Source organism: Zingiber officinale, chromosome 7A, assembly GCF_018446385.1.
Source record: "Zingiber officinale cultivar Zhangliang chromosome 7A, Zo_v1.1, whole genome shotgun sequence".
Lineage (NCBI taxonomy): Eukaryota > Viridiplantae > Streptophyta > Magnoliopsida > Zingiberales > Zingiberaceae > Zingiber > Zingiber officinale.
Genome location: NC_055998.1, coordinates 5,732,589 through 5,755,195, shown reverse-complemented (window position 1 = coordinate 5,755,195; position 22,607 = coordinate 5,732,589). Strand labels below are relative to the sequence as shown.

Here is a 22,607-nt window from a genome sequence, read left to right as displayed (position 1 = left end):
TAAGTTAGATTCAATTGAATCCACTTATTAAAGAAGAATAATGATAATTAAGTTAGATTAATCATGCATTGAAGGAGGAAGACCAAAAGATAAAATCTCTTAGTATTCGTTGGATGAATATAAAAGGGTGGTTTTTTGCAATGTGTTTTCCAAGTAAACCTTTTAGTCTTCTTCTTCCTTTGGCCGAACCCTTCTTTGTTGCCATCACTCAAAAGGTGGTTCTTCTCTGATACCAAGTTTGTGCGACGAACGAGGAGTTTGTTCGTGTGGATATTGAAGAGACGCGATTACTTGATCACCTTAAGATTTGCATCCAAATCAAAGTTGCTATTGAGAGTAATATTCACGCATCAAAGATAATTATTCTATCTGATAAAGTAGGAAAATATAGTATACAGTATTCATTTGGATCTCTGAAGAGATTTTTCTACTATGTGTGTTATTATTTTATGCATAAGATCTCTGCATTTACTTCTTGGAGATTGCAAAGGAGAAAATGAAGGATGAGGATCCAAATCTTCAAGGTCATTTTCCACAATTGTTTCAATGTCATTGTTAGTACAATTATTGGTATCTTTTCTCTGTATGTCTTCCATCATATTGGTGGAACCTCCAACACTTGTGAAAAGTCTATATTAAGTTCATTCAACATGTCATACACGATATGAAAGTCTATTTTGAAGATTTTAATTCTTGATTCAATATGTGGTTTGATCTTCAAACCTGAGTTTGGTAGAGAAACTTGCATCTTCTTCTCAACATAATTCAGATACCTATGTTTGAACATATTTTCCGCTTTATATGCTACAAGATTTATCATATCTAAAAGTGCTTCAACAAGCTTGGCATCTTCCTCATGCTTCCATTTTCTTTTATTTTTTGCTTGGACCTCTCTTATCTTTGATTATGATTGTTCATTCTTTATTAAATAACTAAACGAAATGACAAGTATTTAAAGCTTTTAAAAGTATTATTTCACAATCAATGTAAAACAAATGGTGGGGAAAACAAAAATAACACCAATTACGAAAAATAAAATTAATAAATAAATCTTTCAGTGCACCAAATGCAACCCAATATATTTATTTCTAAACACAACAAATCATATACGATTTCTTTGAGCTATCCAAGCATTTAACATATTAACTTAACAATATTATAGATACAAAATAAATTGCATATCAATGTTGAAAGGAGATAATGTATCGATGCACCCAACTTGATGAATCTTCAACACTATCAGCAAAAAAATCTTTAACCGTTGAGCATAAACTAATCAAACTAAAAGCTAAAAATTAATGCTCCAAAATCCAGTTAGAAATTATTAGTATAAAAATCCACAATGACACATCAGACAAATCACGAGCTTATAAAATCGAGTGGAGAACTAAAATTGTTAATTTTTGAAAATTAATGTTTAATCATTACATCAGAAATATTAATGTTTAATGTCTATATTACATTACGTTGTGGGACATTTAGTCTATTATAATATACAAAAAATTAACTTTTTCTCAACTGTATTACAGTATTACGTGTGTATATATATATATATATATATATATATATATATATATATATATATATATATATATATATATATATATAGGTGCGGCGAAAATAGACCTTACTTAGGCATGAGGGGACTTGCGGCGGCGGCAGGAGAGGGGAGAGAGCGGCGCTCAGCAATGGAGAGAGCAGAGCTCGGCGATGGAGAAAGCTGAGCTTCGCGAGGGAGAGAGCAGTGCTCGGTGGGGAGAGCTACAGCAGATCTCAGAGGCACGGCGAGGGCGAGAGGCGCGGCGAGGGAGATCAGAGGCGCGGCGAGGGCGAGAGGCGAGAGGTGCGGCGAGGGAGAGAGCAGAGGCGCGGCGAGGGCGAGAGGTGCGGCGAGGGTTGAGGTTGCAGCTTCTCTCTCGCTGTGATGCTTTTTTTTTTTTCTCACGCGCTTATTTCTTTGGTTCACTTTCACGGCACCGCAGCTGACGTGGACGGAGCCGCATTTTCGCCGCACCATAAGCACCGCAGCATATAAATTCTCTCTCTCTCTCTATATATATATATATATATATATATATATATATATATATATAAAGGTTTAGGTTTTATGATTTTATATATCTAAATAGGGCTACTCCGAATCGACCCGGATCGAACAGTGTGACACAAAACAGCCGCAGCGGCCAGGGACCTCACTGCTACCAGCGTCGCCGCTATGCGGGCCTCGATCATACGCCGCAGCGGCGTCTTGGCCTCCTTGCGATCCGGCTGCCACACATTTTTCTTCTCTTCCTCGATTTTCCCGGACACTGCCGCCGCGGCGGATGGTCAGTCCTCCAAACCACTTTCCATGGCCGAATACCTAGTCCGCTCGTGGGGCTTATCCGCCGCCGAGGCATCCAAGGTCTCCAAACTATCCCGCGGCAAATCCACCCAGAAAGCCGACGTTGTTCTCAACTTCTTGAGATCCGAGGGCTTCGAGGACTCCTATATCAAGAAGATCGTCGTTCTCTCACCTGATTTCATTGTCTACGATGTGAAGAATAATCTGGCCCCAAAGTTACGATCTTTTGTGGATATGGGTTTCTCGAAGTCTGACATAATCGAGATCATTGCATCGAATCCCTCCATACTTACCGGTAACCTGAAACGTTCTATACTCCCCAAGTTGGAGATATGGGAAAGCCTCTTTGGATCGAGGGAGCTTCTCGTCAAGATTGTCAAGAAGAATCGCTGGTGCCTCAGGTATAGCCTTGAGAAAAGAATATTTCCTAATTTGAAGTTCCTAAGGGAAGAGTTAGGTATTTCTGAAGATAGAGTGTCTCGAGCAGCGAGACACCACCCAGGATTTGTTGGCCAGAAACCAGAATCACTTCATGTTTTGGTCGATAGAGCCGATGAGATGGGGATACCTAGGCTATCTCCATTGTATCTATGGGCCCTTTACATTCTCCAAACTGTCAGTAAAGAAAAAGTCGAGGCTAAGCGCACCTGTTGATGAGCCTTGGTTGGTCGCAGACAGACTTCTCCGAGGCATTAAGGAAGTCGCCAAGTTTCTTGTCTCTATCCGTAGACGAGCTACGCAAAAAGATGCATTTTTATGTCGAGGAAGTTGGTTGCACGCCTCCCCTAATCGCCAAAAATCCGTCCCTTCTCGGATTTAGTTTGAAGAAGAGAATGATTCCTCGATTTCGTGTGGTGGAAATGTTGAAATCTAAAAGGCTATGGACTGTTAAGTGCAAGTTTACTACTCTTTTGGCGTTCTCAGATAAGAAATTCGTGGAGAAGTTTGTTATCCCATATAAAGAAGAGGTCCCTGAAGTGGTTAAGATTTTGGAGGGCCAGGAAGGAATTCTTCTAGCTTTGCATTCTGGGTAAACAGAAGGGAGGGTTTCTGCGTTATAATCAGGTTTGAGATTCTTCTTATTTAAACAATGTCAGCTGTGATTATAAACCACTCTTATTGTAACCTTAAGTATTTATGTGAAACTCTTGTTTGATATTTATCTTAATGTTTGTATACTTGAGAAATAGTTCTCGTCATATAATAAGCTTCAGGTTCGAAATCTACTTCAGTGGTTGATTATCTTTTGCCAAAAACATGAATAAGAATTCATGTTCATGTGACATGCCTAAAGGAAGCTCCATTGGCATTTAATTGAATTTATCCTGGTGATTATGTTATGCAGATGATATCCCAACTTATTCTAGATCATGTTTGCATATTCTTATGATTTGAAAGTTAACATATTTTATGCAATATCATTTCTTATTTTCTGGACATTCCCAATTTTATTTGATAAATTTTTTGTCAACGTAGTGATCTATGGCATTCCACCTGCTTCCTCTTGGAGCTAGCGTACTGTAAGTGAATCCCTTTTGTCACACTTATCGAAATATCAATTTTCTTCAAGCACTCTTCGTCCATCCTTCCTGCAGTATCCAACTCACTGATTGTTGTTGCACTGTATTTTGACTCTGCTGTTTGAGAGAATGACATCAAACATGTTTTATTATGAGAACAATTTTGAGTTCTTATAGGTATTTTGCTTTTGGGCTTCTTCTTGGATTATATGCCAATATCCCTATTCTGCAATCACTCAAGTGTGTTGCTGTTGACAATTTTGATTGTTAGGTCAAAATTTCCTGCGCAATTTATTTATTTATTTTGTAAAGAGATTTCTTGCCTAAAGTTCCTTGCCAGTCTATTATGCCTGTATTGTACTGGAATTCAAAATTTAACCTGGTTATGCCATCAGGTTGCTGCTACTAGTATTGAGAATCAAGAGGAAACAAGTTTATTCTAAAAACTCCTTGATCCCTAATTCTTTGAAATTGGGTAATAACTCATTCCCATGTACCTCCCTTCAATGAGTCATTACCCTATTTTCATCAATCAAAATATTCTCTTATTCCAAAAATACCCTTGACTTAAAACTAAAATTTTCTCCCTTAATATCAAATATCAAAATTTATTTATTTATTTTTTCTTCATATCACTTCTCTCTCCTTATTCTCTCTCATCATTTTATCACACGCTTTTTCTCTCCTATCACACTCTCTTTCCTCTTTTCTCATTACACTTTCTCTCTCATCATACTTTCTCTCTCCTTAATTTCTTCCATCATACTCTCTTCCTTTTTTTCATCATATTTTCTCTCTCATCATACTTTCTCTCTCCTCAATCTCTCCCATCACACTCTCTTTTCTCTTTTTTTTTTTTTCATCATACTTTCGTTCTCATCACACTTTCTCTCTCCTCAATCTCTTTTGTCACACTCCCTTCTTTTTTTTTTCCTCAACACACTTTCTCTCTTCTCAATCTCTCCCATCACACTCACTGTTCTCTTTTTTTCTCATCACACTTTCTCTCTCATCATACTTTCTCTCTCCTCAATCTCTTTCATCACACACTCTCTCTCCCCTCATTTATTCTCATTACATTTTCTATCTCTTCATTATCTTCCATCATAATTTCTCTCACATCATATTTTATCTCTTATCTTCTCTCATCATGCTCTCTTCTATTACACTCTCTTTTCTTATTTTCTCTCATCACACTTTCTCTCTTCATTCTTTCTTATCACACTTTTTCTTTCATTATACTTTCTCTCTCATCATTCTCTTTCATCATATTTTTCTCTTACATTCATCTTTCTCTCACATCTAATTTTTTCCTCTTATTTTCCTTTAAGGGTAAAAAAGGAAATATTAATTTATTCCGATAGAAAGTATGCAATTAACCAAACATTGCTTTTAAGAGTGATATTCATGTTCATATTCATTCCCATTCCACAATACAATGATTCTCATTCTGATTCCCATTCCCATGCTCATACCAAACGTCCCCTTAGTTTTTCTCTCACCGAGTCTCGCCATATTAATTGTCATCCTCTGAGTCTCGATTTTTGCACTCTTATAACATCATAGGTCTGTGCATTTCTATGACAGTTGACATTATGTCAGGGGATGAATGACATTGTAATTTCTTCTGTTTTTTCTTCAATTGTCTCCTTTGCGGCATGAGTCCATCCAGTCGAGTGCCTAAGTAGGATTGTAAACAAGTCGAGCCGAGTTTTGAGGTGTTCAAGCTTGTTTGACAAGGTAACCAAATCGAACCGAGCCGAGCCGAGCTTAAAATGAACCAAACTTTTGAAATGAGTGTTCAAGCTTGACTTGATTTATTTTTTATGAGCTTGAGTTTGTTAGAAGCTTAGTTTGAGTTTGGTTCGTTTAGATGTTATCAATCTTTCAATTCAAACTTATTTGATTGTTTGAAACTTTTAGTTGTTTGATTGGTTATTTAGTTTGATAATTTAAATTTATTTATTTAGTTTATGTTATTTTATTATTTATTTAGTATATTTAAAAAAATTTTATTAATGAATATGGTTCGTGAGCATTGTTCATGAATGTTGTTCACGAACGTTAACGAGTTGAATATATATGTAAAATATCGAAAAAGGGCGAATAATCATAAAGGAATTTTCCGGAATGTTTAGAATTTTTTCGGAAATTTTTCGGAGTTCGTATGACGAGTTTACGGAGATATTGGGCTCTGGAAAAATCTGTTTAGGCTATCCCATTTCAACGAGGAAAAATTGAAATTTTCTTTTTTCCTTTTCTTTTTCTTTTATTCTTTTCCTTCGTTTCTTACCCGTGCTTTAACTGTCTTACCGTTTTCCCCCAACCGATGTCGCTTCGCACTTCCTCTCCCACGCGAACAAAGTCTCAGCAAAGGAGGAAATCAAACAGATCTTCTTTCCCTTCACTCTTCTTCAACGCCGACTCTCCTCTTCTCCCCGATCCATCGTCGATGCCGCTCGATCGACTACGAGCTCATTGTCGGCAGAGCACCGTCTTTCCTCTGCCCTAGCTCCCATCTCGATCACCAGACGTAGTCTCCCCTCCTCCCTCTCCTGCTCGCGCCGATCGCTGTCGTCATGACGGCGACCGTCCCGAGAGCCACAGGGTTTCCTCATTCTCACCGCCGCCTACCCTCTCTTGGCCACGGACACTCAGCGTTTACCGGAACCCAAGATCCCTTTTGTACAATGCCCTAGTGCTGCCCCGGTTCATCTCTTTTTCTCGGTTTCCTCAGCCCCTCTGTCCTAGTTCACCACCACAGCAACATTTGGGGTTTTCGACCTGAATCCTGGCCAAACAGCATTGTTTCGACGGGGGAATCAAAGAAATACAAGGGTAAGTTGTATGGTTTAGAAGTGGTGGATTAAGATCGAGTCTTATGCTCAAAGGTTAATGTGTTGTTTACGTTTTTAGGATATTTGTGTTGTAGATGGGCAATCCCACCTTGCTGCAGCCATTAGATCCGGGCAACAACCATCTCTTGGCAGTGGATCAGTGATCACGGCTGTGAGGAAAGGATTCCAGCAGGGTAGTCTTGTGTTGTGGGTTGTTCTTAGATCCGACAGTCGCCTTCCAGCGGTGAACAACCCTAATATTACAGCCACTTCCATCCAACAGCTTCTTGTTCTAAAACAGGGTTGTGATTTGAGGTAAGGCATAAGGATTTGAAAATATTTTGTAGGTGGTTGCTAGTTATGTTAGCAAGGAGTGTTAATTTTGGTAGGGTGAATGATCATGTTGATTAGAGTTTTCCTTAATTAGGTTTAAGCATTTTATTTAGCTACTTAATTCATTTGAATTTAGCTAAATAAAGCACTACATGTACGATTTATCGCAGGACTTTGATTCAGGATGAGCACTTCGACATAGAGGTTGATTAGCTCGATCTATATTGGAGGCGGGTATCTTGACTTATCTTTTAGATTTGTCATTTGATGTGTATAGTAGTTTTTTTTAACAAATAGTAATGATTATTTTTTATATCTGCATCGGTATATCATTATCCATTACCTGTGCATGCTTTGATTGTTTCCTGTTTGCATTCTTGTTTATATCTTTCAGATTACTTATGATCATAAAGGTAATGACATACCATGCCATAGGATATACCGGACTTATTTGATACCATATCTGACCTGTGTACCTAGAATTTCTGATTTGATCAATGTATATTTTTGGTACATATTTTATAGAGGTAGATATGGTCAGGATCAGGATATTTTCATGCTTAGTGTCATGCATCATCTTACATGATTGCATGTTGTGCGATAGTCGACTCTATTATTGTTGAGCACATCGCCAGTTACATAGATCTGCACACCACCACTCATGGGTTAGTGGTATGTCAGGCAGGTGTGTGGCAGTTCTGCTGTTAGGCTCCGATGGTCTGGTGACTCAGCGTGGTAGCCGACAGATAGTTCTGCTCTGTTAGGCTCCGCTGGTCCGGTGACTCAGCATGGTAGCCGACAGACAGTTCTGCTCTGTTAGGCTTCGCTGGTCTGGAGACGCAACGTGGTAGCCGGCAGACAGTTTGCTCTGTTTGGCTTCGTTGGTCCGCTCATGGGTAGTGTGACGCAGCGTGGTAGCCGGCAGAGATCCCTTCTCTAGACTTGCTCAGTGAGATGAGAGCATTGAGCTCCTCCACTTATGATTTGGGATAGGAGGATAGGTGTACTCCGACAACATCCCGTCCACTCGGTCACTCATCAGGAGTAGTGATGACAGAGTGCATGGTTGTCACAGCCCTACCCACTCGGTCTCACCATCGTGTGTGAGACGGTTGACTAGCAGTAGGGGTGACAAGGACATATCATTGACATTATACGCATTGATGCATTTATTGCTTGTGTTTGCTGCACTTATATGCTGCATATTGGATGGATGCATTTGTTTGACATGCATACAGGATTTCTATACCTCTCGAGTTATTATCTATACACCAGGTCTTGGTTAGTACAGTTGTTCTCCTATTTATTTCAGTTTGCATTTATCCTTCTTATATTAGGAGACTGTGCGCATGATTAATGTTATTTGTTATTTTCTTTATTATGCATATTAGTAGTTACCCGCTGAGGAGTTGACTCACCCCGTGAATATTTACTATTTTCAGGTTGAGACTGCCCGGGGGAGTTCTAGTCGCTAGTTCCCTGCAGATCGCGAGGATGTGTGTTTTATCTTTTGGCTTTTTTATTATTATCTAGATTGTTTTGCTTTCTGACATATGGATATTGTGTTATCTTTATTGTCGATGAATTTTATTTGGATGTTTTTTTTTTGCTACATGCCTGCCTGGATGGCAGAAGAGGTGAGTTTGTTGTGATTTGTATTTTATGGGTGTAGTGGAGTAGAATATTAGATTTGAGCTTTATGGGTGAAGTTGAGTAGGATTTTTGACTTAATTTTTTTTTATCATTGTATTTGTTTAGTTTTTACTATTAACTGCGTGGATGCTTGCTTATTTTACTTTTATGTTAAATGACCTTGACTGAAGCGGAAGAGTCATGTGCGCGCACTAGCTAACTAAACATGCACGCTTAGAGCAAAAGATAGCATTGCGACTCATTGTCCAAATGACAATATCCAACTCTAGGATAGACTGTTAATGACCCAATAGAGATCTCTGGACAAAGTTGGCTACAACCCAAAACTCTATGGCAAACCAAATGAGAAACCTTAGAGAACAGTGCTCCTCTTTGTACCTTACCAAACAAATAAGCAATGAAACAAAAGTAGTAAAAGCATGATTCCTAACTATATGAACAAAGAACACAATTAGGCTAGATTTACTGTGAAAATAATTCCAATCTTTATTTTAGAGCTAAGACTAGGGTTAAGATTTTCTATTAACATGTGTGCATAGATGTGAAGGTATGCCTTTTTTTTATATAACTTTTCTATTAATTTCCTCTTTTTATACGCACACTTTTTTCCCCATTCTCAAAATGTAAAAAGTAAAAGTGACATAATTGTAGAAATATCTTTAGGGAAAAAAAAGAAGATTAAACAGATTTAATAACAGCAAACCCTGAATTAATTATACATGTAGTTCCGAAGCATCAACAGAAGAACACTCGTCTTCCCTCCACAAATCTGGTGGGCCTTCAGTCATCACGTTTCCATGACAAAGTGACACATCGCTTACAAAAACAATCCACGAGCGATGCTGGAGCGCTTCGGTCCCCGTCTTCTTCGATGGACGGCTTAAGGATTTGGAACAAAGCAGCATGCGAACAAGAAGAGTCAGAATCCAAGGAGAATATAAACATCTGAACTGCATCACATGCCATGGAAGATCGATTATGACTTGTAAGTTCATTAAAAGTAGCGCACGAAAAAAAAGTCCAGATGAATTGAACTGCTCCCTGCATATCTCCATCCATGTGAGACCGTCCATAACTTTGTTTATTAAGTTATTCCTCATCCTCAAGTTTTTATTATTATTTTTCCGGCGTGAGGATGTACAGTCAACCCAAGAAGTCAATGACTCTCCGTCACGAGTCACCACATTGTCGTCTGACTGGAGCGAAAGTAGTACGCGGCATACTACCAAGTCTCCTCCTCTGGAGCAGCGAGGTATGGGCCTGCACTCGCACCGCTCCACTACCTTCCAAAGCAGGGCACTAGTTCGTTCCCCTGTCACAATGCCATATTCATATTTGATGAGCATGGTGCATTGCACCTGGAAATTAATTGATGCTCATTTCTTTGCCTGTCACAATTCTCCAGCTGGAAATCCCAGATAAAATCTTTGAACATGCATGGTGCAAACAGAAACGCCTGTTGCTCTATACCAGCAATCCTTATCCTATTTCCAACCAGTATATTTCTATCTGCAAACCTATCTAATCTGAAGATATTAGGTTTCCAGGTTAGATCGGAAGTCTGCCCTACGAGGCTAATAATTAACCAGGGGAGGTCTTCGATTTGTCGACGACATGGATTACCTTTCCTACATGTTCAATTTGAGTTCCCAAGTTTGTTTTCAAACCCATTGACAGAATAATCTAACTCAAGTTTCAGAGGAAACACCCTCATTTCTCTTATTAATTAGATTCTGAAACGTTTTTAAATTTTCCTTAGTACTGCATCTCTATGTCTAACGAGCTGATTAGATTGTTGAGTCATTTTGAGATAAATATGAACAAACCAATATAAAAATTAATTTATTGGATGATTTAAGAGAAAATTTTGTAGGAGTACAGTTTGTTTGAACTTGAATGATCTTCCTGTTTAAAAGTTGAGAAGATGTTAAGCTGAGAATATGATTTTATACGGTTAATTTGATGGAGGCTCCTCGTTATTAAATATGATCCAATCTGAAAGCTGAGAAGATGATAAGTTAGGAGTGTGGCTCTGTGGTTGACTTGATGGATGCTCTTTGCTATCCTGCAAAATCAGGAGCGTTAGTATCGGGTCGTGAATCGATTCCCGGGATTAGTCTTCCGACGCTCAAGTCAGTCTTCAGCTCAGTGGAGAAGAACAATAGTAATGAATAGCAGCTAGAGCATATAGAATAACAAGAAATCGCATATCACCTTCTGTGAATATAAATCTTTTTTTATAGTGTTACTGCATTGTCTATGCACGTATCTCAAAGTGTATGTATGTTTTTCAGGATGTTCTAGGAAAAGATAAGTCAAAAAGTGTTCCTGATACCTTTTCATAAGCGGATATGTAAATCTTTGATATGACAGATTAGAAATTTTTAAAGTACGATTTACATGCTAGACATTCTCTGTTATCAGTAGCACAAACTCCCAAAAGAGTACAATGAGATATGTAGGTGAGTCTCACTATTGGCAAACCGAGACCGTTCGACAGGGGCATTCTAGCTCGTTCGTACTGATCAAAGCTACCAGTCTATCCTTCACTCAATTTTCTTGTTGTTGGAGGGTTACCATTTGTCCGACCAGACATGTTGTCCGATCGGCAAGGATGGTGGGCCGGAAAATTTACTGTATGCTTCTTAACCTCGGTCATAAGTTTTCGGAGGATGATTGTTCGGATGGTCATGTCTAACCGACATTGGAGGTCCGTTTAGTCAATTTCGTCTGATCTATGAGTCTTTAACTACTTCTGATTTTTTTAACTTTGAACTCTATATTACTTGGATCCATCTTTAATGTAGCCTCTTCATCATCGTATAAATCAGCATATAAACCAAAAATCAAGTCAGGATTAGGCAAAAGAACTTAATACAAATTGAGTGACGTATTAAAAGAGTTTGATTTTTTCATGTAAAATAACTCACTGTCACTTGAGAAATGGTTACAGTGGGTAGGGTAGGGTAGGGAGACCGGAAGTTAATTGCATTCGACAAATCTACGCCTGACTGACGTAGTGCAGGCGCAAAAGCCGGAAATGAAATGGAGTGACGAATTCGCTCGTGTCCACTCCAAACCCTGCAGCCATCAACGCACGCTGCTTTATAAACAGAGCAACCTTCGACCTCGCTGTCTCTTCCTCACCATAAACAGAGCAATCTTTTCTTGCTTTCGGCACTTCGTCTCTCTCCCCAAATCATGGTGAGGCCGCAGCAGCGCTACCGCGGCGTCCGTCAGCGCCACTGGGGATCCTGGGTATCCGAAATCCGCCACCCCCTGCTGTAAAAATCTCGACTTGAGCTCCTACTTTTATCATCTTTTTTCCTTGCATGTTTCTTCTAATCTTTCCGATTTGCAGGAAGACGAGGATTTGGCTCGGCACTTTCGAGACGGCGGAGGACGCGGCGCACGCCTACGACGAGGCCGCTCGGCTCATGTGCGGGGCACGCGCGCGGACCAACTTCCCCGCCGGTTCGCCCCCGAAGACCAACTACTTGTCCGCCGCGCTCACCGCGAAGCTCCACCGCTGCAACTTGGCGTCGCTCCAAGCCGCTGCTCAGCTTAAGGGCGGCGGTCAAGGTCGGACGCCGTCGAACGGCCGCGATATGCCCGAGTTCGCCGACGGCCAGACGAAGCAGGAGGAGTGTGATGGCCATGAGGTTGAGTTCGACTGCTTGGAGGAGCACCAAATAGAGCAGATGATACAGGAGCTGCTCGATTCTGATCTCTGCATCGAGATCTGCTGCACTTCTCTGTGATCGTCTCAACGTTATTTATTTAATTTTCTCCGAATTTAGATGATTTCAAATCTATGCATCATCAGAGTAGTAGTTGCTGTACAGGTATCTGTTCATAAAGATTATCCAGTTGCTAGCATAAATCAGTTGAAGTTATGACTTGCTGCATATTCTCCTTTCTAGATAGATTATAAAAGTCTGTGTGTTTTTTACAAGGAAATTTTCTTCAATTCTTCGATAAAGTCAAATTTCAGAGGATACTAGGAAAAACTAGAGCTTGAGATTGCTGCTATTAAATATACATTTATGAGGAGAGTCTATAGATTTTCAATGATTAGCATGGGGTTGAGTAGATCTTCGTAATATAGCAGTTTTGGCATAGTAGTACGTATGATAATATTTAAGATATAATTTTAAAACTCATATAATAAAATTTATAATAATTTAATAACACATAATATAATTTTGTCACCTAGTATATAATTTCATACTATTTGTGTAAAATTAATACTTGAAAATTTACACATGAATTTAATTTAAAAATCGTACATAAATAACAGAGTGTACTTTATACTCTATGCGTGCAAGAACTCAGTAAAATATATTTTTGATTTTTTTTTTTTTGCATGGGTAATATTCCATTAATTGACATAGTACAGATCATACCACATTAAAATGTCGGAATCCAATTTCAGTAAAAACTCTTGGAAAAATTCAAAGAAAAAACAATTTTTGAAAAGGTTAAAATTAAAGAAAAGAAGGCATCTTAGAGCTCTCGAAGAACTTTAGTACCTGGAACTCGAATTGAAGTGGCACAAGTTGGAAGCTTTCTGAGAGTTGTGGGAGAAATACCAGAAGAAAAAAAAGGGGAAAAAAACTGAAAGAATGAGAATTCATGCGCAAATCGCATACAGTCACCCTTAATTTGCTCCCATGTAGCTAGGAAAGATTGTGTTAAATCAATGAGAAGTAGGAACTTGCAGCTATGCGTACCTGTGCTGATTCAATTTTAGAGCTATAAAGGTGTGAGCCACAAGATTAGCTACTCAATTCGGCCTTCTGTTCAACACCCAGACTCCTTTGTAGAACTCAGTGAACTCATCAACTTTCCATCAATCCACAAGGACTTCCTTTGAGTCCTTATATTCCTTGTGCAAATTTATGAAAATAGATTCAGTACTTTCATCATCACCCTGTTTTATCCGGTTTCTCTTGTCCCTTTGCTTCCAGTGTTGGGCCTTGGTTCTCAATATCAGCTCCAGTCTGCGAACCCAGCTAGCTCCAATGGTTCTAATCAACTCACCATTAGCACATACTCCAGCTAGCTAGTAGCTAGCTCCAATTTATACTCTAATTGTCAGTAAAAAAAAATCGAAATATAAAAGAATATGAATCAAAAAAATGATGAACTGGATCTGAAAGCTAAACCTGCATTTGGCATGTAGGTATTTGCCATGGAAAGTACACAGTGAAGAACGCCAGAAAAAGATAAACTTGTCAGTGTTATGTTCCCAAGTTGTGAATTTTGTAGCAGTAGGTGCACTGAGTTGGTAGCTAGGCAAGCCCTAGAAGTAGAAACCTTGGCTAGCTGAGCAGGCTAAGTGTTAGATTAGATATCAGATGTGACTGAATTGAAACTGACTGATAATGATGGGAAAAGGTCGATAATTCAATGAAGCAGCCCAATGCATTCATTAGTTTGTCTGCCATCACAAGAACCCACACCGCAGCAGCAGTTAATTATCAAGTTGAGGCAAAACAAAAATTAGGTAATCTGTTAAGACGAGGCTTGCAGTTGCAGTCAGCAGATATTTTGGTTGGGTGGCTAAAAGGGCATCCAAATGGATGGATGGGATTGGATTCGAATTGAATTAGATTTTTTTTTTTTTAATTCGAATTTGAAATCTCTATACCAAAATTTAATTTGAATCCGACTAATCTGAATTCAATCGAATAATTCGAAAATATAATTCAAAATGATTTTTCTAAACTATTTTTCAAATAATTCTTCGTTTTTATGTAAATAACACATCATTATCCACCTAACATTAATATTAATATATATATAAATATTTTAATTTTTAAAATAAAATTCAACTTAACCCCCAAAAATTCACTAAATCCTAAATTTAAGTCAACCTGAATCCGACCCGAAAATTTTTAATCCGAAAATCTTTCAACCTAAAGTTGATCTGAATCTAAAAAATGTCTAATCCGAACTTGAACCTATTTTTTTTATCAATTTAAATTACATTATCGTCGGATCCGATTCATTTTGGATGAGAGCTGCTTTTCCCCCCTCCCGGTTTGACACACACCCCTCTTCTTCTCCCCTCTCTCCCTGCCAAAGGACGTATGTAGCCTCCTCTTCTAATTTTTTTTATTTCATTTAATTTTTATTTAGTTTTAATTTTTTAATTAATTTTGTTTAAAAATAACTTTCAGTATATTTTAAATTTTATTTTTTATTAATACTTATTTTTTCAATTTTATATAAATTTTATTTAGTTTTTATTTTTTAATTAATTTAATTTATTATTTTTTCATAATACTGTTATTTTTTCAATTGATTTTTTTAAATTTTAGTTTTTATTGATTTTTTTTTGTTAATCAATTTTTTTATCATCTTTTATCAGTTTTATTTTTTTAATAATTTTTTTATATGTTTATAATTTGTGTTTATTTTTAGTTTATATTTAAAACTAACAAAAATGCTAACAATTAATAGTGAACACATTCATAATTTAGGAACAAACATAATTTTTTCAAATGAAGAGTACATATAATAATACAAAAAAAAACATGAAAATATATAAAAATAGAAATCTTAATCAAAATTGCCTCCAAATTCTGCTCCCGACGCGTTTGATGGTGGTGCACCTATTACTTCGTACCACAAATAAGTACGTGTCATGTAACGAGTGACCCATCCTTTAGCTTTATACGATGAATGTTGCCACCACCAAGTTGGAATTGGTGGTACAGGATAATGAGGATGTAAGAAAACTTGTACGAAGTGATTGTCAACATGAGCAATAGCTATTTCTCGACATTCTTGGTTTGAAACTGGAGGAGTTCTTAATGGCAAGTGAGTAAAACAACTCCCAATATTCTCACCAAATGTATAAAGTACAAGATTATACCTTGATGCGATGACAATTCCCAAAAGCATAGCGTCTATCCAATATATTTCTGGTGCCCACGGCTCGAAATAATTCAATGAGAATAATAGATTGGTTATCAAATTTGGATCTGGATAAAGTTGATCATATAGATCCTTATTTTGTTGAATCTCTTCTATAAGCTCAAACCGTACTTGAACCCAACCTTCTTCAAAAATAATAAATAAAATTGATTAAAGAAATAAAACTAAATAAATATTAAAAATATAAGTATTAATGAAAAATAATAAACAAAATTAATTAAAAAATAAAACTAAATAAATTAAAAATATATATAAGTATTAATGAAAAATAATAAATAAAATTGATTAAAAAATTAAAATTAAATAAAAATTTAAAAATATATAAGTATGAATGAAAAAATTAATAAATAAAATTAAATTTAAAAATAAAACTAAAAAAATAAAAAAAATAGAAAAAGATAGAGGGGGCAGAACGGACATTTAAAGGAGGGAGAGAGAGGGGAGTGGGAAGCAATTTAGATTTTGGATACGTGGCTTATGCACCTAAGGTTACTCTAATCATATGCATTAATTAAAGTAGCATAAACATAATTAATTACCACAACAGACGAGGACTGTAACGACTTAATCTAATTTTATATCCAAATGAATACCATTAGATCACTTCGATATATATATATATATTTATTTATTTATTTATCAAAAATAACGATGCTGAATTAGAATTGTTGATAAAACTATTTTTTTTTAAAAAAAAAAAATTATGATTGGCACAACACTGACATAGAGGGAAGCTTTAAGGCCTTTAGATTGTTTTTTTTTGTTTACTTTTTAATGAAATTTTTTATTATAAATAAATAATTAAACTTGATTTTTAATTAAAGGTGAAAAATCTGACAAATATTTCTTTAAATTAATTTTAAAACTTTATTTTTAGTTTTAAAATACAAATAAAAAGAATAATTTATTATGGAAATTTTAGTTTATGAAAGTGTTAATAGGCAGTTATTTAATTGGTTATAGAAATAAATTTAGAACATCAACTTGCATAGTTTCTTTATACATAAATTTTTTATTTGTTTTATGCTCTAAAATTATTAATTTGGTGCTCTATTCACTCCTCCAACCAATATATATATAACATGATTTGATGAATAATCCCGTCCAAAAGTTGAGTCGGACATAGACTGGCCGTGTTATCCTCGCTGTTGACCGAAAGTCATGGAGACGCCTTGTTGACCTGGCACCTACCGGAAAGGTTCCCACGGGTGAGTGACGAGGGGTGATGACGGAGACGATGAGGTGAGGGCCTCCTGCGGACACTCAGACAAGCACTCAGGTCGTTAGAGACCAAGAACTAGGGAAAAAGTCTCCGGGTCAAGTCCTCTGACGCTCAAGTCAGGTATTTTTCCCTCAGAAGTACAGTGAAACGAAAGGACGAAAAGTAAAGGACGAATATGAAAAGATGAGTGAACGTACCTCCGTAAGGGAAAAAGCCTCCTTTTTTATATGGCAGTGGGTACTTCTAGAGTCTGACGAGTGTCAGGGAATGTCGACTGTCAGACTTTATCTGACGGTGAATGACACATGGTCTCTTGCTATAGGTCTAAGGAGGAATCAGTGGGCAATGAGCCCTAGACCGTTAGCATATTCCATGGCATGCAGTGATTATTCTCTGACAGGTTGTTACGATTCCCTGATTTGATTGTCATGTAGTGCGTGCCCACCCAGGTCCGTTAATCCTGGACTAGGTTCTCGTATCTGCAAACCTTGACCTATGGGCACAGACCTGCATTGTCTGGCATGTGTTTGTCGCCCCGTAAATCTAGATCTGTATGTCCATCCCTGCATTTGTACCTGCATGCAAACCTTGACCTGTGGGCACAGACCTGCATTCCCTAGCCCGTGTTTGTCGCCCCGTAAATCCAGATCTATATGTCCACCCCTGCATCTATCATTCGGTAGATCCTGATAAGTCCAGACCTGCGCTTACCGCTCTACCAATCGAGGCCCTCGCTTGTCGTTCCTTAAGTCTCGTCCTGTATACACGACCCTGCTCTGTATTTTATCTTGTAAGTCCTCAACCGTACGTCCTGGTCCACATATCCTGTCCTGCATATCTTATCCTGTAAGTCCTGACCTGTAAACCTTAATCCGCCTATCCCGAATTGCACGTCCTGGTCTGTATGTTCTGTTCTACATGTCTTATCCTGTATCTTGTAAGTCCTGACCTGTAAACCTTAATCCGTCTATCCTGAACTGCACGTCCTGGTCCGTATGTCCTATTCTACATGTCTTATCTTGTATCCTATAAGTCATGACCCGTAAGTCCTAGTCCGCCTATCCTGATCTGTATGTCCTGGTCAGTATATCCTGACTTATACGTCCTACATTCCGAGTTCCTTCTTGCCATGTAGGCCTAACCCTGAACTTATGTCTGACCCGGACCGCCCTGTGATCTGGACTTTTGACCACCACGTAGGCCGGATTTTTGACCACCACGTAGGTTGGACCTTTGACCACCACGTAGGCTTGACTTCTGACCGCCACGTGTGCTTGACTTCTGACCGCCTTGTGGGTTTGACTTCTGACCGCTAAGTGAGCTTGACTTCTGACCATATCAACTATCCAACCCCTCTATCATGCACCGTATCAATGAATTAATTAAGTAATGCAAGACAAAATAACAAATAATTAAATTAATTGAACCAAATATGCTACGCATGTTAGAGTTGGACAAATTTGATAGACAAACATGCTGATTAATGATATTTAACTATTCCTAATGTTATTATTTTTTACCTGGAATTACATGGTTAATTTGAATATGTGATTATTTAGAGCAGGAGAAGTGCCAAAACTAATTTATTATTAGACTATTATTGACTAAATAATTAATGATACGAATGCTCTTTCTTGATTAAATATCTTATATTTTTCTATAAATTTAAATACAGTAATTAAAAGAGAGCATCTATACATTAAATTAAGAAAATGCGATTCCTTGAGTTGACAAATGAACCAACTAAAAGAGAGTTTACAATAACAAAAATAATTAGACCGAAAAGTGATAATATATGCACTGCACTAGAAAGGAAGATTTATTTTCTTTATAATTTTTAAGCCAAAAAATTGTATGATTATGTATTATGATGATACAAATGGAATGAAATTCCCTTCATATATATATATATATATATATATATTTGTTCCCTTTATTGATATATATTTCTCCATTAACAGATACAATGTGAGCCTACAACTATAATGTTTAAATTTGTTAATAATCTTAAATGGACATTATTTGGAGAAAGATTTTACGGAAGAATCTCGTTGACAAATTTCGGTTTGATTTTCAAAAATTTTCCAAAGATTTTATGATAAATGAATATAAAAAAAGGCGGTGTCTGCTGATGCTTTCCCCATTTGACTCCCTCCTAATTGCCACACAACCTTCCTTTGCATCAACCCTTTCCTTCTCTGCGCTCTGCCAACCCATCCCACTCCTTCTGGCTTCGCTCCACTCTTTCGGATGCAATACCATGTGAGACCAGGCTCTTCCCTGCTCCTTTCCTGAACTTGTTATAGGTTCCTTCGAGCAACACACTGTCAAAAATTTGATCTTTGTTTTGTATTTTGTCGTTGATGCATTCCTGGCGCACGACGGCGGGAGAAGGGAAAGGGGGCTCGCTGTTGATGGGGAGGGCCGACGGACAGAACGACCAGTTCCCTGTAGGAATGCGTGTCCTCGCCGTCGACGACGATCCCACTTGCCTCAAAGTGTTGGAGGCCATGCTGCTTCGATGCGGATACAATGGTCTTCTCCCCTTCCTTCTTCGTGTTCAAAAGTTTGGTCTTTTATATCAATATTAATTGTTTTTTTTTTCACTGGATCTGTTGCTACGATCTGCTTGAGAGCGATTTTAATTTGGTCGGATGTGGCAGTTACAACTACGAATCAGGCTGCTTCGGCGCTGGAGTTGCTGAGGGAGGATAAGAACAGATTTGATCTAGTTATCAGTGATGTGCATATGCCAGACATGGATGGGTTCAGGCTTCTGGAGCTCGTGGGCCTCGAGATGGACCTTCCGGTCATCAGTAAGCCAAGGATGATCTCAATTTCATCCATGTTTTGTACAGTAGTATATGCTTGTCTGGTACGCATGCTAGTTTCTTCTTCAGAAACCATTTTGGTAATGTTTTTATTTGGCAATTTACCTAACTTTTAAAGCAGGCGTGCATTACACAAATAGTTGGATAACTCATTTAGATCAGATAAGTTTTTTTTTTAAAAAAAAAAAAACTTTAGTTCCTAACAGACAACCTCAGGCAATTGTGCGTTTCTTTTGGTTTGCTGAATCTTTGAACTCCACAGAGGTTGACTGTGATAAATTGGTTGAATGCAGTGCTCTCTGTGAATGGTGAGACCAAAACTGTAATGAAAGGCATAACTCATGGTGCTTGTGACTACTTGCTCAAACCAGTTCGGATTGAGGAGCTCAAGAATATATGGCAGCATGTTGTAAGGAGAAGGAAGTTAGCACACAAAGAGTATAGCCATTTTGATGATGGGGAAGAATCAGATAAGCACCAAATCGTTAGTAAAGAATCTGCTGACGGTCTGAACATGAATAGCTCTCCCAATTGCAATGAAAAGTTTATAAGGAAGAGGAAGGACCAGAATGACGAAGGCGATGACAACTCTGAGGAGAATATGCAGGAGAATGATGATACAACTACTCAAAAAAAGCCCAGGGTTGTTTGGTCTATTGACTTACATAGGAAGTTTGTAGCTGCTGTTAATCAGTTGGGAATTGACAGTATGTACCACCCCTATATTTTTTGTTCTATCTGACCTTGATATTTCTGTGTACCAATTCGTTGCTATGATTCTTCCATTGTAGAGGCCGTACCTAAGAGGATACTGGAGCTTATGAATGTTGAGAAGCTTACAAGAGAAAATGTTGCAAGCCATCTACAGGCATGTATTCGAATTTATACCTTTTCATTTTCATTATGATGCGTCTACCACAATATAGAAGTTACTGTATTGAAATTGCAGTAAGTTTAGGCTTTACCTCTACTACCTCTACCATGGGTAATAAACACTGGTTACCCAGGGAGATTGTGTTTATTTCTTTGTCATTTTGTATGTGCACGATAATATGAGTTTGTCTACTTGCTCTGCTACCTGTTCAGTTAGATTATATTGCTCAGTACTGTGTTGTAATTGCAGAAGTATAGGCTTTACTTGAAAAGATTGAGTGCTGCAGCAAGTCGACAGGTCAACATGGTTGCTGCTTTTGGAGGTAGGAACTCGTATATAAGTTCATTGGATGGCTTTGGGAGCTTTCACGCTTTGGGTGCTTCAGGCCAGTTACAGGCCCTTAGATCACTCCAACCATGCGAAGTGCTTGTTAAAGCAAATACAAATGGCTTGGGAAGTCATGATCTTTCCTCTTCTAGAGTAATTCAAGTTGGGAGTAGCAATTCAATCATTCCTTCTGCTGATATAAGCAGACTCCCACCAGTAATTCATGCCAGCAATCAACATGGGAGGTTGTTACAGGGAGTTCCCGCCTCATCGGAACTTGAACAAATGCAACTAAAAAGAATTCAAGAACCAAGTAGTCATTTCCCTGGTTTCTTATCTGGAAATGCAATTCCTATTCCCAGCAGTTCTTTTCTGGATGTGGCAAGTCATGCCTTTATAACACAATCACTCGAGCAACAGACTCCTTCCAGTGCAACGGTCGGCCTCTCTTCCGGTAGATCATTGCCCACAACCTTTGATCCTTTGCATGTTAGTGTTGGGTTTTCTTCCCAATTGCCTGATGCTGGTAGATGCAAAGCTGATTCGCAATCTGCCGTTCCGTTAAACCAGTATCCAACAATAGTTTCGTTTACTAATAATGATGATTTGTCCAAGTACTTGGACAACTTTCCCATCTCACAAAGGAGAAACAATCCTCAAAGCATTTCTTCCACTGTACAAGATCCTGTTACAGGCAGAGATGCAAAATGTCAGGCTAGCTCCTCTGGTGGACTGACGATGTTGTTGCCTACGACTATAGTCGGAGAGACAGGCAATTCTAAACAAAGAGCACCGGAGGAAGGCATATATGAACAAGAAGCCCTGTTCAATTTTCGCTCTAGTACTGCTTTGTGTGCTAATTTCGTGTCTAATTCTCCTGGAAATCAAAGAGTGAACAGTCACCATAATACCAGCAGTTCAATCTTTCCATCAAATTGCCAGATTGGTAAGCTAACTGCCGACGGTTTGCAGGAGATAATGAATGTGCAGGAAGGAACCGAGTCATCTGGTTATTGTCTTGATGACGTAGTTTGTTCTCTTATCAAACCGGTATGATATTCTCTGTTTGCATACACTATCAATTCAGTGTTGAGTTGTCTTAGTAAACAATCACAACTTTTTTCACCATAAACTACTCTTTTTTTTTTGTTTCTTTAAACTATGTTGTCAATCATCTAACCAACGAATTGTCCTGACCTTTATCTTGTTGCATTATTATTCACGATTTTCTAATCGAATTGACTCTACTTTGCAGGAAAAAGGTCGTATCAGCATTTCGGAGAATGATAGTAAATCTGACATGTATCAATTTGACGCTTGCATGTAATATTTTTTTATTGATGAATTTCAAGCTGCCCTCTTTTTGAGGAGAATCATTGTTCTGTTAGATCCGAGTAAATCAAATGATTCCGTACTACGTTGAATCTGCTTTCTTTTCTGTGCTCGGTAGATGGGAACTTGCAGGAAACTAACTGTAGCTAAATAATATTTTTGTTTCCAACGGAAATCAATGCATGCTAATACACTCGAAATTCTCCAATATTGTTGAGGAATAAAAAAAAACAGGGAGGTTGCTTTGAATGTCTAAACCTTTCTGGTAGCCTTTGAGTTTCAAACATGGCAAATGTTTGACAAGGTGCAGTATTGATTTGTACTCGAGTGTTGGCACCCACTACCCTCCCTCTCCATCTCAAAGTAGGTACCTATTCGTTGTCCATCCC

At 37.9% G+C, this 22,607-nt stretch overlaps 3 protein-coding genes across 5 annotated transcripts; all 3 read left to right on the top strand.

Moving 5' to 3' along the window:
- The first annotated feature begins 2,142 nt into the window (after positions 1-2,142).
- Positions 2,143-4,072, top strand: LOC122000835 (transcription termination factor MTERF9, chloroplastic-like). Its single transcript, XM_042555308.1, has 2 exons — positions 2,143-3,409; positions 3,821-4,072. Exon 1 carries the CDS (start codon positions 2,216-2,218, stop codon positions 2,996-2,998), a length of 783 nt encoding a protein of 260 aa, XP_042411242.1. The 5' UTR covers positions 2,143-2,215; the 3' UTR covers positions 2,999-3,409; positions 3,821-4,072.
- A 7,723-nt stretch (positions 4,073-11,795) lies between these two features.
- Positions 11,796-12,529, top strand: LOC121999885 (ethylene-responsive transcription factor ERF003-like). The gene is made up of 2 exons (XM_042554516.1): positions 11,796-11,971; positions 12,049-12,529. The coding sequence occupies exons 1-2, from the start codon at positions 11,889-11,891 to the stop codon at positions 12,446-12,448; spliced, it is 483 nt and encodes a 160-aa protein (XP_042410450.1). The 5' UTR covers positions 11,796-11,888; the 3' UTR covers positions 12,449-12,529.
- A 6,477-nt stretch (positions 12,530-19,006) lies between these two features.
- On the top strand, positions 19,007-22,303 carry LOC122000834 (two-component response regulator ORR24-like). 3 transcript variants are annotated; one of them, XM_042555304.1, is made up of 6 exons: positions 19,007-19,389; positions 19,518-19,670; positions 19,979-20,392; positions 20,477-20,553; positions 20,809-21,936; positions 22,142-22,303. In XM_042555304.1, exons 1-6 carry the CDS (start codon positions 19,218-19,220, stop codon positions 22,211-22,213), a joined length of 2,016 nt encoding a protein of 671 aa, XP_042411238.1. In that variant the 5' UTR covers positions 19,007-19,217; the 3' UTR covers positions 22,214-22,303. The 3 variants fall into 3 exon arrangements, with proteins under 3 accessions (XP_042411238.1, XP_042411240.1, XP_042411241.1); XM_042555306.1 differs by having other exon boundaries at positions 19,518-19,680; XM_042555307.1 differs by having other exon boundaries at positions 19,518-19,729.
- Positions 22,304-22,607: the final 304 nt, after the last annotated feature.

Coding starts and splice junctions, on each gene's coding strand:
- LOC121999885 (XM_042554516.1), top strand. CDS start 11,889: ATGGTGAGGCCGCAGCAGCGCTACCGCGGCGTCCGTCAGCGCCACTGG. Junction 11,972..12,048: donor GAAATCCGCCACCCCCTGCT/GTAAAAATCTCG, acceptor TCCGATTTGCAG/GAAGACGAGGATTTGGCTCG.
- LOC122000834 (XM_042555304.1), top strand. CDS start 19,218: ATGCATTCCTGGCGCACGACGGCGGGAGAAGGGAAAGGGGGCTCGCTG. Junction 20,393..20,476: donor TAATCAGTTGGGAATTGACA/GTATGTACCACC, acceptor CTTCCATTGTAG/AGGCCGTACCTAAGAGGATA. Junction 20,554..20,808: donor ATGTTGCAAGCCATCTACAG/GCATGTATTCGA, acceptor TTGTAATTGCAG/AAGTATAGGCTTTACTTGAA.
- LOC122000835 (XM_042555308.1), top strand. CDS start 2,216: ATGCGGGCCTCGATCATACGCCGCAGCGGCGTCTTGGCCTCCTTGCGA.